The sequence below is a fragment of the Gossypium hirsutum genome, chromosome D09 (assembly GCF_007990345.1).
Source record: "Gossypium hirsutum isolate 1008001.06 chromosome D09, Gossypium_hirsutum_v2.1, whole genome shotgun sequence".
In the NCBI taxonomy this organism is placed as follows: domain Eukaryota; kingdom Viridiplantae; phylum Streptophyta; class Magnoliopsida; order Malvales; family Malvaceae; genus Gossypium; species Gossypium hirsutum.
In genome coordinates, this window is record NC_053445.1 from 22,748,663 (window position 1) to 22,766,263 (window position 17,601).

The 17,601-nt window shown below is 34.4% G+C and overlaps 1 protein-coding gene across 1 annotated transcript; it reads right to left on the reverse strand.

The window, feature by feature from the left end:
- Positions 1–630, reverse strand: LOC107892702 (uncharacterized). The gene has a single exon (XM_016817758.1). It carries the CDS (start codon positions 628–630, stop codon positions 1–3), a length of 630 nt encoding a protein of 209 aa, XP_016673247.1.
- Positions 631–17,601: the final 16,971 nt, after the last annotated feature.

Here is a 17,601-nt window from a genome sequence, read left to right on the forward strand (position 1 = left end):
TCAACAATAATCTTCTATAGTTATAACAGGTGTTTTGAGACTACAAGGTTTCAGTTGTCTATAAAATTCCAAACGTGACATATACATGGTTTGCCATCCAGCTGTAGACGGGGCTCTATGGCGAATCCAATAAGCCGAAATGGTAGGCATTAGGTAGTCTCCTTCTAATTGTACCATCACATTATGAGTATCATATGCATGTGCAATTGTAATAGCATGATGGTATTGAAAATGTTTCGGACCTCTCCAAAGAGGAAAGAAAGTTATCTCACATCGCTTGGTTAAATAATTGAGGATCACCCCAAACCTGTTGGCAATCAGGACACCTGTCATAGGCATAACCATCCAGTGTTCTGCTGGTGCAGGCAATTGTGAGAAACACAGTGAAATACGTAATTCATCGATTCCATCAGTGAAAACTCTAGCATAGACATCATATGAAGTCAATAACTCGTCTAGCAGTTGATGTCGAACATAGAGCCATTGATCTTCGCCATAACCAAGACAAACAGATATTGCTCGGAATCCGCAATTTCCATCACCCCTGACATCTTGTACAAGTGTGATGTAAGGGTGGAACATATCTAGAATTTCTTTCATCAGTGGATGAGTGTCACATGATTCAGGCATCTGGTTTAAGTCTATGAAGTCTGAAACTTACTTTGATGGCTCTTGGTTTAAGTCTGGAATTTCGATTACGTATGAACTATGTCTTGTAGGTTCTTTGTTCAACTCAATCAGACCCAACCCAACAAATTTTGACGTGGTTGAATGGCTACGTCTTCTGGGAGCTTAACTTATAGAATCGACTCGTTTTTGTTTTTTTTCTTCAAGGTTGGTCGTCCACGTATTTTTTTGAATTGTAGGTTCCTTAATGAGTGTTTTACTCGGCTGGAATATATCTCTTAACTTTCTTAATAGACTTTTCTTCCCGGCTTTTGACTGGTTGGTGAATTTTTCTTTGAACATTTCTAACTCACCGTCGCAACAAATATCCTCATTTTCCACAAAAGTTGACGGTGATAAGTCAAGCTTCCTCTAGAATACATCTATTGAATCCAACGGAATACACTCACCTGCATTGAAATGCCATTAGTTTATAAAAATTCAATATATAAATGAAATTTAGAAAATAATTGTTAAATATACCACCTGAATTCAAGTAGACTGATAGCATGCAAGCGCATGGTAACCCACAACTATGATGTAGTTTACAACCACAGTTTGAAGAGTCAAGTTGATGTCTACTCGACCGCTAAAGTTCCCCTTCTAGGATATCTAAAGCTTCAAGTGCCACAAAACACCGTAATAATCTGAAACATGGTAAGTTGTGTCTGTGTTTGAGGACAATTCTACTCTTTTCAAAACTTTCATATATCGAAGTAAGTTGAGACTTCACAATCTGATCGATACAACCAACAAATTTATCTAGAGAAGAATTTTTTGCACAAAGGTATTTCTTTAGCTTTGCATGATGGCTCTTAACTCTATTCATAGTTCATTCTCCAAAGTTGAGATGCCGATCAATCCAAACCGACACAAACATTTCCTTATATTTGCTTAACCACACTTGATCCAGATATTTTAAAACACCTGAATTTATATAAATGTTAGTTATGTATAAAAGTCTTCTAAAACTATAAAAAATTATTTATAGAATAACAAGGCTTGTACCTGGATATTCGCTCAACATTGATTGGAGTTTTTTGTAGTTTTCGCTATACAATATCCACGTTGGAGATTCAATGAGTACAGTCCACATAGCAAGAAAGGAGTCCCACTCATGTTGCGACTTGATAGACTGCCTACAATGCTTTTTAATATTTTCAGTAATGTGCCATCTGCATAGTAACCGAGTGGCATTGGGGAAAACTTGTTGGCATACATTCATCAAAGCCAACTCTCTGTCCGTCACAATAACACATGGGTACATGCACTCTTTTAGTGTCAAATTTAGACATGTTAATGTGAAATTATAGTTCTCCTCCTTTTCGTTAATGATAAAGGCAAAAGCTATACTAAATTTCTTGTTGGTTGAAGCCATGCCAACAATTTGAACAAAAGGCAGATCATATTTGTTCATTTTGTACGTTGCGTCTACAATCAAAATGTGCTGAAATGCACGCCATATATCCAATGATCGTGGATGAATGAAGAATAGATTTTCCAATTCATTTGAAATATTATTTACTGAAAACTCAGTAAAAAATTGTTTATCATTCAAAAGCAGCATAAGAAGCTGTATCGAAGTTTTACCGACATTCTGGGACGAGCGAAGCTTTTGCCGTGCATTGTATATGGTTTTTAGTGTAGAAACGTTACTCTCGTCCTGCTCCTTCAATGTCGATAATATGTCACGTGGTGTAACATTCTTACTCGTCAAATCAACCAACAATTTTTTTTCGTTTTCTTTCAACCGCCTTGTATAAGCATGTCCCTTCATATGTTGTGTAGGTGGATGGTTATGTTGATCACATATCACCCTCAATGTCCACCCATCATATTGTTTTAAATGCGAACCTACCAATCAAAATTTACAGTTGGCCTTTTTGGTGCAAGACTTTTTACTTGATTCTTTAATTTTTTGTTCACCGCCACGGTCACAAATAAGTGTGATGTAAGACACCACACCATTTTCCTTTGCTTTTGACCTTCTCGTGACGTTGATTAACCAAGAGAGAATGTCGTGTTTTGCACCCATTGCATCAGCTCTTCACGAGACTCGAACACCTAAAATTTAAATAATTTTGTTAACAAATATTAAATGTTATGAAGATAAAAAAAATATTAACATCATGATAAATATTATACCCGATTGGTAAAAAATGGTGATGTCGCCATAGAGATCTCATTGCCTTCATTTAAGTTACTTCCGTAAAAAGTCGACATCTTTTGTTGAACACTACAAATTATGACGAAAAAATCAGTAGTTATAAAAAATTAAAACAGATTTTAATTTATAAAAGAATTAATAAAAAAAGAAAAAAATTAGAAAAATAGATTTTTATAAAAAACAGTTTAGAACAAATTTATAAAAAAATAAAATTTCAAATAATAGAGTGTAGTGAGAAGGACTTACTTAATTTTGTTAATAATAATATGAGTTTACGTTAGGGTGTTATTAATGTTCATCAAAATAAATATATATATATAACTCTGCTTATTTATTGTATTAATTACAAAAAAAATTAATTTTTCCCGTTTTTTAAGATGTTGACTCTAATTTTTTGGACTAAATTGATTACACTAATTAATTTAAGATGTTGAAAATGAAGATATTTGGAAAATGTACTAATTAATTTTTTGGACCACATTAATTTCTTTGGACCACATTAATTTAAGATCTTGACTCTAATTATTGTATTAATAAAAAGACTCATTGGGAAAGACACTCATCTAATAAAATGAGAAATGTTGTAATCAATTTACACGGAAAAGGAGAATTAGAGTGTTTTTTTAATATGTTGGGGGTGCTTTTTTTAGTGATACCCTTAAGAAATAATAGAAATAGTCCTAATACACTCATTTGGTAAAAAAAATAGCAACAAATAAATAAATAAATGAAAAAGGGATTAATAAATGAAAGAGAAAATAAAGTTACTTTCAAATACCAAAGAATGCACTCTATCTTTTTAAGTTCTTTTCTTTACTTCCAAGTTCAAACAAAGCCTTTCAATATTTTCTCACCTGAACTCAACGTCCGCGACAATGGCTAAACACGGTGGCAACAATCTTCAAGGCGGGAGAGAAGCTTCAAAGTATTTTTTTTTTGGTTTAGGAACAGGCAGGCTTTTTTTTTTACATAAGGTATTGATAGTGTGGGGGTTGTTGTTATTATTTATTTTTCTTTTTTCTTTTCCCTTTTTGGGAAGGATGATGTGAAGGTAAGGTTTAAGAAAGGAGATAGAAAGTAAAGAGATGTGAAATATAGTATGCCCGAGAAAGGGGAAAATGGTTCTAAAGGAAGAAATATGGTAGCCTCAGTATCGTACCCGCCAAAGAAGGAAGAAATGTCAAGAAATACCCAAGGATGTGCAATATACCATGTGCAACAAATAATGAATGAAAAATGTATTCTAAGGTTTAGCTCACTAAGTTCTTACGAACTGAAAAAAGTTGTTTTTATTTTTAGGTCTATAAAGGCGTAAATGTCGAAAGACGATGTCAGGGCTACGCCAAGGAAGCGGTACGCTGGGCTGTTATACATATAGAGGGAAACAAGTGGAATGTCAAAGTTTGCGCATAAGTCATTTAAGTACTACGCCTGAATAGATAAGTAGTACTCCAATATGTATATAGTAGGCTAAAGAGAGAAAGTAGGAAAGTTTAATAATTTATTAAGTCGAGATGATAACCACATAGTGTATTTTTACAAGAAACTCTGTAGTAGTCTATACATAGGCGAAATGTAAATGCACACTAATAAGAAATCCTGTTACATTCATAGAGACATTTACAACAATGAATAAAAGAAAGAGGAAATTTTAACTTACATCTATAAGAAGTATGTAACACTCGAGATTCGGATCCGATAGATCAGGTCGGGTCGAGGGCGTTACAAGGTTCAATTCTTTTATTGCCCAACACGCTTTCTTTTCTAATTCAATTGGCAAATGATAGTTTTTTCCATACACAAGCTTGTAAGGAGACATACCTAAGGGAGTTTTGTATGTCATTCTATATGCCCATAATGCGTCATCTAATCTAAGTGCCTAATATTTTCTGTTAGGATTGACTATTTTTCTAATATTTTTTTGACTTATCGATTGGATACCTATGCTTGTCCATTAGCTTAAGGATGGTGTGTTGTTGTTATTCATTGCCTTACTATAGCTAGCTAAGGCTATTTCAAATTGTTTACTGCAAAAATGAGATCCTTCATCGCTCACAAAAGCTCGAGGAGTTCCAAATCTTGAGAATATATTTTTCCTAAAAAATTTGACTACTAACATTGTACCATTTGTGGGAAGAGTTGTTTCCTCAACCCATTTAAAGACGTAATCTATGGCTAACAAAATGTATTGATTCTCAAGTGAATTTGGGAAATGTACCATAAATTCAATTCCCTATACATCAAATACTTCTACCTCAAGGATCCCTGTCTGTGACCTTTCATCCCTTTTTGATATACTTCCAATTCGTTGGTATCTATCGTACCTCTGCACGAATTTGTAAGCATTTTTGTTCATAGTAGGCCGATAGAATCCTAATTGTAATGTTTTTTTTTTTACCAGTCATTTTTCCTCCAAAATGTGCACCAAATGGTGAAGTATGGCATCCTTGTAAAATATGTTTATCTCCTCCTCAACTACAGATCTTCAGACTAGTTGATCTGTGCACTATCGAAAAACATATGGTTCCTCCCATATATATATTTTTGGTTCATGTATGATTCTACTCTTTTGTTTCCAAGACGAATTTATTGGAAAGAACCCTTTAGCGATGTTGTTCACATAATCAGTGTACCATGACATCTTATTGTCCTTGTACCCTTTTTGATACACCTTTACCTCAGAATTTTCCATTTTAGTTTCATTTTCTATTTTGGAAAGATGATCCACAATTTGATTTTTTGTTTGTTTTCGATCTATTATCTAAAGATCAAATTCTTAAAGCAATAAAACTCATCTCATTAATCTAGCTTTTGTTTCTTTTTTTACATAACATACATCAATGCGAAGTGATCAGTGTAGATATATACTCTATTTGCCATTAAATAAGGGTGAAAATTTTCACATATGAACACGATGACAAGCATTTCTTTTTTAGTAGTAGTATAATTACATTGTGCTAAATTTAAAGTCTTACTCACATAGTGAATAGCGCAAAATGTTCTATTCCTTTTCTGCCCTAAGCATCGCACATTATAACAAAATGTTCTGACCAATCAAGATTAATAATAGGTACGAAGATCAATTTTTTCTTTATTATCTCAAAAGATTGGATGCACTCTTGATTAAATATGAATGGTTTTTCCTTTTGGAGAAGTTGATTTTAACAGTTTGGAAATGTGAGCGAAGTCTTTAATAAATTGCCTATAGAAACAACCAGAATGACCTAAGAAATTTCTTACCCCATGAATTGTCTTAGGGATGGGAAGGTTATTGATGACTTCAATTTTTTCTTTGTCCACTTCCAAACCTCTTTCTTAAGATTTGATGCCCTAAAACCAATCCTTCTTTTACCATGAAATGACATTTTTCCCAATTAAGTACTAAGTTGGTTTATTCACATCTTTTCAATACCTTCTCAAGGTTATCCAAACATTCTTGGAAGGAATCCCCATGTACTGAAAAATTGTCCATAAACACATTTAGACAGTCTTTTAACATGTCGAAAAAATAGCAGTCATTCACCTTATAAAGGTTGTCAGTGCGTTACATAATTTGAATGGCATACGCTTAAAAGCATAAGTACGAAAAGGGCATGTAAAAGTAGTTTTTTTCTTAACCATTGGGGTGTATGAGGATTTGATGATATCCAAAGTATCTATCAAGGAAAGAATAATATTATTTTCTGACTAGTTTTTTAAGCATCTGATCAATAAAAGGAAGAGGAAATTGATATTTTTTGTCGCATCATTTAATTTCTGGTAATCAATGCATACCCTCCATCCAGTTACTTTTCTTGTTGGGATTAACTAATTTTTCTCATTTTCAATGACTGCCAATCCTCCTTTCTTTGGGACACACTATGTAGGGCTCACCCATTCACTTTCAGAGATTGCAGAAACAATACCAGGATCCAACCACTTAAGTAATTCTTTCTTTACCACCTCTTTCATGGCCGAATTTAAACGTCGTTGTACGTCCACCACTACTTTCTTTCCTTCTTCCAATCTAATCTTCTATTGACATAATGCTGGATTAATTCCCTTAATGTCTGCAATAGTCTATCCGATTGCTTATCTGTGTGTTCTATGCACGCTTAGTAACACCCCTTCCTATTTTGTGGATAATCCTGCAGCAATAATTATGGGCAATATATTCTGCTATCCCAAATATTTGTATTTCAAATGGTTAGGTAAAGGTTTCAATTCCAAAATAGGTGGTTTGATAATACAATAAACTATTTTCATCATAACTATATCTACCTATTTTGGTTTTTCTTTACTTTTATGCTACTAGTCAAGTTGAAGGGCAATTCATTATTTTCTTGTTCTGGATCATCGATCATTTCCTCCTTTTTTCTTCCTCATTTAGCTCGACTTATATTAACACTTCTGGTTCTAAATTATTGGTTATTCTTTTTAGGATGTCAAATCTACTTTTTTAATAGTTTGTCTCTAGATTCACACCCCATGTAAGCTCATTGCTACTAAAATTTCCAACAGATCAACTATTTTTCGTCCTATTTTTGACCAAATACTTCATCCAACTATGATATCAAATTGTGGTTAACTTTGTCCATCCAATCCAACATAGAAATGTTGCAATTGTACTAAAAAGTTAATGCCCCCTCGACGTCTTGTAGTTTTTCCCATGCTTATCCTAATGTCTTAGTAACATCTTGCTAGAATTTAAATAGCTCCTCACATGTGCTGATTACTGTAGTAATTGTTACAACTCGACGTAAGAATAAGTGTACAAATTCAGTCTAGGTAGTACTAGTGTCTGGGGGTACTGCATCTAACCAAGCCTTTGCTTATCCTTCCAGTGAAAATGGGATTAATAACAATTTGATAACTTCTACCGATGCGTTAACATGCACAATTGTGCTACATATGTGTTCAAACTACCAGAGGAAACCTATGGGGGTCCTTATCTTTGTAACTGCTAAACCTGATATTTGAATAAATCCATGTTAGTAATGCAAAGTTTAATTCAAAATGGGGATTTTTAATAACATGTTGAGTAATACTAGGCTTTAACCAATTCATGTCAAAGGGAACTGCCCTGAACACCTGCACCATCTTACTAAATTCAATTAACAAATTAAGTAGAAAAAGATACGTTACAAGTTAAGTTTCATGGGGTTATTTTTGCAAACTTCCCTTATGGCTACCTTGTTACAAGTGCTCATAATTCTAAATGAACTTTGCCACTCATTAGGAAAAGAGAAATGTTAGTAAAAGAAAAAAAAAGAAATGACTAAAATTAAAATCGTATATATAATTTAAAATTTTCTTAATTATTTTATTAAATGAAAAAATTAAAACTAACTCAGTGGCATTGCCTCTCCAGTAATGACACCAACAACTTGACTACCTTCGAATGTACTAACGTCTGGAGTGTGAATACTGCAACCAAATGTTATCATTAAACAGTTTTCACAAGTATACGTGACAAGTTATAATATAGTTTATACAACAAAGTATGGAAGTACTTTGAGGATCGTACTTGAGGGAGGCGAAACTAAACTAATTCTAACTTCAATATTAATAGATCTAATTAGTAATTTAACTAAATTATATTACAATAATTCCTAAAGTGATGAAAATTCATACTTTATAAAAATAATTAAAATGAATAAAGATAAAGAGAGAAAATTAATTTGTAGATTTGATCAATTATAAGAACGGAAGACTAACTCGCTTCGATGGTCATAACTAATTCCTGTTTGGGGTTATATTCAACCAACTAGTCATTAACCTAGCAGGATCTCTTAATCTTTCACTAAAATAATGAGTTGAAAAAAACTACTTATCTCTCAACCTCACAGTCCAGACCAGATTGGGTTAAGGTGGTCACAAATACACAATACCAATTTTGGGTTCATTCCTAGCTAGATGACTTCCTAGGGTTGTCAAGCCTAGGGTTTTAAGTTCCTCCTATCCCAACCAACTGATCCGTTAAGAAACCATACATAGAAATTAATTACTCTTACGTCCACTTCCTAATCTCCTATAAAAGGATCAGTTCCTCATGGAACTTATAAATGACATAAACTTGATTGAAATGATAAACATGAATAATAAATCAAGAATAAGGTTTAAGAAGAATCTTGATTTGTATTGATAATCAAATGAGCAGAAATCCAGAAAGAGTTGATGAATCCACAAATTGAACTCTATAAAGAATGAAAGAAAAGCAAAATTAAATTACAATTATAAAATAACCTAAGTACAAAATAAACTAAAAAACTGAAAACTAACATTAAACAAAAGTTGTGACCTAAAACTTGAATAAAAAGTGTTTATGAAGTGTTTAAAGTTGCCTATTTATAGGCTTAGGGTTGGTTGTCATCCACTAACCTAATTCAACTGATGTTTTTAAGTTAAAGTTTGTTGTGCGGACCAAAACGCCATTGGCTCATTAATTTTACAAGTCAAGGCGGTGTCGCGACATCGTCTGATCTATGTCGCAACACTGATGGTAGTTTCGGGCTAAGTCTTGATTTTAAGGCTATATCGTGACATCCTATTGCTATGTCACAATACTAAAGGTAATTTGCTCCTTTTGTATATCCTGCTCACTTGTTTCGACATCGACACTTCGTGTTGCAACAATGTGGCCAATTTCGTGTTCATATGCCTCTGAATGATGTCTTTCACACTCACTGAATACGCTAGCCTTCCTTTAGGCCTGTAACACCCCAAACCTGGCCTAAACATTAGGGCCGAATCTGGTGATGTCACATTGTAACACCTCTTACCCGTATTACACGCTGAAATAGGGTATGAGGCATTACCAAAATAAATACACTTATAAACATATTAAACCGAGTTACAAAATTTCATCCAAATTAAAAACTTTCAAATTATTATCTTCGAGTCACTATTTAGGGTTTACAAGGTCCAATACATACCCATTCATATGCTCAATATATCCGTTAAATCAATCCAATATTGAAGAATCCACTTTAAGTCAGAATCAATATTAATCACAATCATAAGTCATTTCATGTTATTTTCTTATATCACTAACTGAACTTTGAATGTCAATTTACAAATATGTAATTCACTAACACATTCTGGTATATACAATGTTTAATTGATGAAATCATTTAATTGAGCTAAATTTCATATTCACTCCAAATTTTCTTCTATATTCATAAATGCTTTCACTTACCATTTACCTAACCAATTTCTCGAACCAAGCTATCACACAACAATAATACATCACCTGTGCTTCATGAGTTCAATGTTCGAATCTTATCACCATCAAATCCATGTCATTCGAATACTTAAAGTTTATTCAAGCATATATTATTACGTTTCATATACCAAGCATATGTCAAAATTACGAATACGCAATCAATTCATTTGTCATTTATTTAACTAGAAAATTAATCTCAAAATTCATAACATTCCATTACTTAAGAATGCTATAAAACGCTCCTTTAACATAAACTAGCACTATGGCTGAATTTTCAGTATGCTATTTATTCCCCTTTTTCCGAATCACATAGCAAAATATTACAAATATGTATATACTTGAATACTATAATTATGCATCAACTTACCAACATGAGTTAATTCATGAGCCACTCATGACATCATTTCATGCCAAATATACCCCACACATATGCTATGAAACTTTATTTTCTCTCATGAGCTTACCATGACCAGTAATGCACCAATATAAGCATCACTCCTATTTCAACATTTATCGATTATAATCAGACATTTAACCAATTATGCACAATTCATTCATATACTTTATTGTCCTCCTCCTCTCCATCCCACATCCTTTATGTATATAACATGCTTAAATAGCATTATACATAATTTCACTATACACTTATATTTAAATTCAAAGTTGTCTAGTCGGTTATAGTCACTAAATTATTTTTATCCGGAGCTACAAAGCTCCAAATTAAGTTTCGTTAATTTTCCCCAAAACTAAACTCATATACATAAAATTTTCAAAATTTTTGGCTTAGGGAATCAGTATAGTTTATTCTTTAAATTCACCCCTATTTCACTGCTCAACATCTCTGACCTCTCTTCACTAAAAATGAATTATCTCATTGTACAGAATTCAGATAATATTTCTGTTTATTTCATTTGAAAATAGACTCATTAAGGATTCTACGTATATAAATTATAACTCATAATTATTTTTTAAAAATTTTTAATTATTTTCCAAAGTCAGAACAAGGGATTCCAAAATAAATCCGACCCTGCCTCACTAAAATTCAAATATCTCAAAATATATAACTCTTTTTCTTGCTCTGTTTCTTTTATGTAAAAATAGACTCATTAATCTTTCATTTCATCTCTTATTTACTCTCTACTTCAATTTCTACCACTTTTTGTTATTTTTCAAAGTCACACTATTGTTAGTGTCCAAAACTATTTTGTTGCTAATTTTACTTTTTCATAATTTCACTTTTTCACTTTCAATCATTATTCAATTCAATTCCACACATATAGTCATCATTCAATCACACTTAATCATTACATGATCTCATGTATTTTCACCTAATCAATTTCCCAATGAACACTTCGGAATAATAACAGATACACGGTGGATTCAGCACACAACAACCACCCTTTGTAATCAATGATATCCGGTGGGATCAGCACATAGCAACCACCTTATAATTAATGATACCGGTTCACATAGTAGCCTGCACATAGTACTACACTTGTGACCATCACTATTCGATACACGTAGTATCCTGCACATAGTACTACACATGTGATCGAAGCTATCCTGTATGCATAGTAGCCTACACATAGTACTACACATGCGACCTATCATTCTGGTACACGTAGTAGCCTGCACATAGTACTACACACGTGACCATCACTTTCACTTTCACATAGTGGCCTACACACAATCCATGCCACACATGTGATCATTTCTGTCACTTCATTCGTATCCCTTTTTATTCCGAATGTTCAATCGAGAAATTTCTTACTTTTTCTCATTTTTTCCTTTTTCACTAATCAAAGTCAATTCCTTGTCTTTCTTGACTTATAATAACACATTTAACTTATTTAACACTCACATTATTCAATCCAGTGCAAAAATCATATTTTGGCAAAATTACATTTTGCCCCTAAAGTTTCACAAAATTACAATTTTTCCCCTAGGCTCGAAAATTAAACTTTATTCCTTTTTCTTATTTTCTATGACATGCTGAACATTTTTTCTTTCTATGGAAACATCAAATTCTCACTCTAACACTTACTTATGAACATTAGGTATTTTTACCGATTTTGTCAATTTGCTCGTTTTCACTTAAAATCGGCTAGCAAAAGTTATTTACATAATTTAAAGCTTCATATTCTACCATAAAACATCAAAATAAACACATTTCACCTATGGGTATTTTTCCAAATATGAACCCTAGGTTAAATTATTGCTAGAATAAGCTAAATCAAGTTACCAGGACTCTAAAAACGTAAAGAACATTAAAAACGGGGCTTGCAATCACTTACTATGGAGCTTGGAAGCTTGAAAACCCTAAATATGGCTTCCCCCTTGCTGATTTCGTTCACCATGGAGAAGATGGACAAATTTTTGGCTATTTTGGCCTTTTTAATTCTTTTAATTACTAAATGACCAAAATGCCCCCAGCTTAAAAATTTCCTATTTCACTTATCTCTTGTCCATTTTTGTCCAACAAGTTAACCAATGGTCTAATTACCATTTAAAGACCTCCAATTTTAAATTTCATAACAATTGGACACTTCTAACATGTAGAACTCAACTTTTACACTTTTTACAATTTAGTCCTTTTGACTAAATTGAGTGCCCAAACGTCAAAATTTTCGAACGAAATTTTCACGAAATCATTTTGTGAAATTGTAGACCATAAAAATATAATGAAAATAATTTTTTTCGTCGAATTTGTGGTCCCGAAACCACTATTCTGACTAGCCCAAAATTCGGGCTGTTACAAGGCTTATTTTGGCCCCTAAGGCCATATAAATATCTCAAATCACACTTGTTATTATTTATTACCTAAAGATGAAAAATAAGTAAAGACCTAATTAAATTTCTTTTATATGAGCTCTTTAAGTACAAAAAATGGTTTAATCTGCTATAACGAGTTACGATAGATAAATTACACTAGTCACACTGCTCTTACGAATTTAGTTCCTCTCGTACCTCTTGATTGAAAAACGTCCCCGTTGCGATTCCCATAACTTACATCTTGGTGGACTTCTTTGCTTTTTCCATCCTTGCAAACTGCCCATGACACCTTAGTGTCATACAACCATTGTCTTACTCAACCTAACCCTATGTTTAACGTCCTAGCAGACTATATTTTCTTATGTCCTGCAGACTCTTTTGGTTTCCTTAGTCGAGCTAAGGTTTTACACCCTTCTTACCACATATCCCTTTGGTCTTGGCAAACAACCTTGTGTTTATTGTCACAGTAAACTAGTTGTTCCATGTTTACTGTCTTAGTGGATTATCTCTATGGATGCTATGGAGTCTTTTATCCATGGTCATAAACTGATTCACCATCCTGGCATACTATCATATGATGGCATGAAGTCTTTCATCCATGGTCTTACTCATTATACCTGAAAACAATAACATATTTCATCTATGGTCATACACTGTATACCTTATACCTTGTACCATGCTACCATGACATCTTTCATCCATCGTCTTATTCTATGTACCTTATACTAGACTTCCATAGCATCATTCATCTATAGTCTTATGCCATATACCGTCGTTGCGGTAAATACCTTTCCATGATTCCCATTTCCCAAATCCTCCTCTCATTACCTCATTTACACCACCTAACCTTAATGCTTAAACACCATAGTGTTCCCCCCGGAATGCCTAGAGCTTCGCCAGTAGCGGTATCTAACAGGGTCACTTCCCTTTTCGCTCTCTAACTTCATCTATCCCCTCAATGGTTTTCCCCACGGTTATCATGCAATACATCAAGTATTTTCATACAACATAATAGCATGGAGTGCATCAAACCCCCTAAATCATACAATGACCATTTCATACATACTGAAATGCATTGGTGAATACTTATGTTACCATGCATACATGTCATACTTGTGACAGCCCAAAATTCACCCTAGTCGAGAAGTGGTTTCGGGACCACAAAACCGAGTTATGAAGATAATTAATTGTTATATTCTATGTTTATTATGTGTGTACATGCATATGTGGAAGTTTCATGCCTTAATTTTGCCAATTGCATGAGGAATTATTAAATAGGGATCAACATGAGACATGGTGAAAAATGATAGGCTAATTTTAAAGGGCTTATTAGTGCATGTCAACACAAAGGTGGACTTGCATGTCAAATTGCCCAATTTTCCTTATAGTGGCCGGCCAAGGTGGGTTGATGATGGGCAATATATTTGTTGAAATTGATATTGGGTTATGGGATTTAATAAATAAAAGAAAAGAATGAAAATGTGATGAAAAAAAAAGAGGCTTCATTCTTGTCTTCTTGGCCGAATTGAAGGAAGGAATAGGGGCAAAGAACTTTCGGCCATTTGAATGTTTAATAAGGTTAGTATATTGTGTTAAAGTTGTGAAATTTTAGCTTGTTTTAGGTTAATTATCATGGTTCTTACTTAGACCATGCTAAATTTTTTTTAAACTTTGATGGATGGATGGAGCATTCGGCTATGGCTATTAAAGAAGGAATTTGATTATTTCCTTTAAGTTTTGATGGATAAAGAAACAAAAGGTTGTTGATGAAAGAAATTAATGTGTTAAGAGATTATATGAAACTTATTCATGTTTATATATGTTATATGCATTGAAAATGGTTGATGATTTTGGAGGTGATTAGATTGAATCGGCCATGGTATATCCATAAACCCGATTTATGCTTGTTATGTTACTCATGGTTAAAACGATTCGGCCATGGTTCTTGTAAAAATAAAATAGACATGTGAATTTAAAAGATGGTATGAACAAATGTGGAGTTTTGCTAGTTTAGGATTATTCGGCCAAGTGTTTATGTGGTGGAAATTAAGGGTTAAATGTATGAAATTTGATGTATAATAACTTATAGGTAATCACATACGTAAGGTCAAATTTAATTTGGTATATTCGGCCATATAGGTGTATATGTTTGTGATACTATTTTTGTTAACTCTTGATAACCGATTGAAGGAGTAATATTGGCTTATAAGGTTGAGTTGATTCATGATGTTGTATATTAGAATCAAAAATACTCAAGACTAGGTTACCATAATAGCGATAATGCATTCGGCCTTGAAGCATTAATCGAATATGGTTAAGGTTTTGATATTTTGAACAAGGATAATTGTGAAATGGAGTGAAAACCGTTAAATTATACATAAGTATCCAGCAAGAAAATTAAACTACTAAATGTGTTTATTATAGATCAAGACATCAAAGGAAGAGAATCAAGCAAAGGCAAAGAAAAGATCATCGAGTAGCCGAGTTGGAACCGTCTTACCCAACATAAAGTTCTTGGTCTCGTCTCTTTTTGTGTGGTCGGGCCGTCATCGAAGTCATCACACCGGATAGCAAGTTTTGGTACTTTCTTCTTAGTTGGCTTAGCAGAACATTTCGGCATGTATAGGCTATTATGTTGTGTTTGAATTTTGGTATGTAATCTTTTAGCCATGCGAAAATGGCATAAATGTTCGGTTGGGTTTGGATTCATAACGTTAGGTCGCAAATCTTGATAATTCGACCTTTTTTTTTATGCCATACGTCATGGTTGATTATTTTGGTGTTAAAATTCATGATATGGCAATAGTGTAGTAGGGGGGGAAGTTTGACAATGATTAGCCTTTGGCATGGTTAGTCATGATCATAATTTGTGATATGCATGATGAATTATTAGTTAGATCAAGGAGTAAACACGAAATGGGCATAGTTGCTTTCATAACAGATGCTGGCAGCAGCAGCGACATGAGATTGAAAAATCACTAAAAATAGTAGGAGTGGAATTAATTGATGAATAAATTATGTAATCGAAGTTCGATGAGTCTATTTTCATATAGAAGTAGCAAAAAGATCATATGGACAGTATGTTAAGAGATAATCAGGTTCTCGTGGGACAGGGCCAGTACGGTTTCTGGATTCCCTGCTCCGACTTTGAAAATTCATTATAAATTAACCAGAGATAATTAGGAGTCATACCATATATGTATAGATGCCTCTCTGAGTCTAGCTTCTATAGAAACAAACGGAATCAGTATGGAAGCTCTGTACAGGGAGATATCCAGGTCGTAATGCGCAAAGGTCAGTGTAGTCGACCACAGTAACATGGGAGACTTTGACTAATAAACTGTACTAATTGGACCGACCAAAAATTCTAGAAAAAAATATGTAGATGGGAATATGAGTCTAGTTTCAGGGAAAATTCACGGAACTGGATTTTGAGTTCCAGAGCTCAAGATATGATTTTTAAAGCGACTAGTACGCAGATTGACAGCTTGTCTGGAAAAAAAAAATTTAATAAGTGGTTTGAAGTCTGTTAACACCTCGTGTTCGACTCCGGCGACGGTCTCGGGTTCGGTGTGTTACATTAGATTGGTATCAGAGCTATGGTTTAGTCGGTTCTAGGACTACCATAGCGCGTATGAGTCTAGCTATACATGCCTTAATGTTAATGTTTAAATGTGTGATGACTTCTGACGGTTAAAATGTTTTTGTTTTGATTAGTAAATGGACCCCGGTGTAGAAGGAACCTTAGCGGATGACGTTGAGAGCGTAGCGGCTGCTCCTGCACAAGGGACGCCGCCTGTTGAACCTCAGTCATCTGTGAATAATCAAGGTGAGGGGGCTAAACAAGCCTTCTTTACCATGATGAATGAGTGGGTTGCGCAATATGCCCGAACCAATCCGGCTGTCCAACAATTCCCGAATTTGAATAATCCACCCCAAGAGCCCGTAATGCCATCAGCCACTGATCCTGTGAGGCTGAGTAAGCCACCTGTAGACTTGATTAGGAAGCGCGGGGCTGAGGAGTTCAAGGCCATAGTTACTGATGATGCCGAAAGGGCCGAGTTCTGGCTTGATAACACCATTCGGGTGTTCGATGAACTGTCGTGCACACCTGATGAATGTCTAAAGTGTGCTGTATCTTTGTTGCGAGACTCAGCCTACTATTGGTGGAGAACCTTGATTTCCATAGTCCCGAACGAACGAGTAACTTGGGACTTCTTTCAGACGGAATTTCGAAAGAAATATATTAGCCAACGGTTCATTGATCAAAAGCGTAAGGAATTCTTGGAACTCAAGCAAGGCCGTATGACAGTGTCTGAATACGAACATGAATTCGTAAGACTCAGTAGGTATGCCCGGGAGTGTGTAGCTGATGAGGTTGCTATGTGCAAAAGATTCGAAGAAGGATTGAATGAAGATTTAAAGCTACTAATGGGTATTTTGGAAATAAAAGAATTCGTAACACTAGTCGAACGAGCCTGCAAGGCGGAAGAACTTGGAAAGGAGAAGAAGAAGGCTAAATTTGAAGCTAGAGACTATCGTAAAAGATCGACGGGTAAAGCTCCGTTCTCAGCTGTAAAGAAGTTTAGGGAGGACACTAATAAGTCGAGGACGACTGTGGGAATTTCCATCAGAGCAAGACCATCGACGGGCTCCCGAGCTACTTCGGTAGCTAGTGTGGGCAATAATCGTCAAGAGAAACCTGAATGTCCCCAATGCGGAAGACGACACCTAGGTGAATGTTGGGGTAAGTCTACTAACAGGGCCTGTTACGGATGCGGTTCGAAGGACC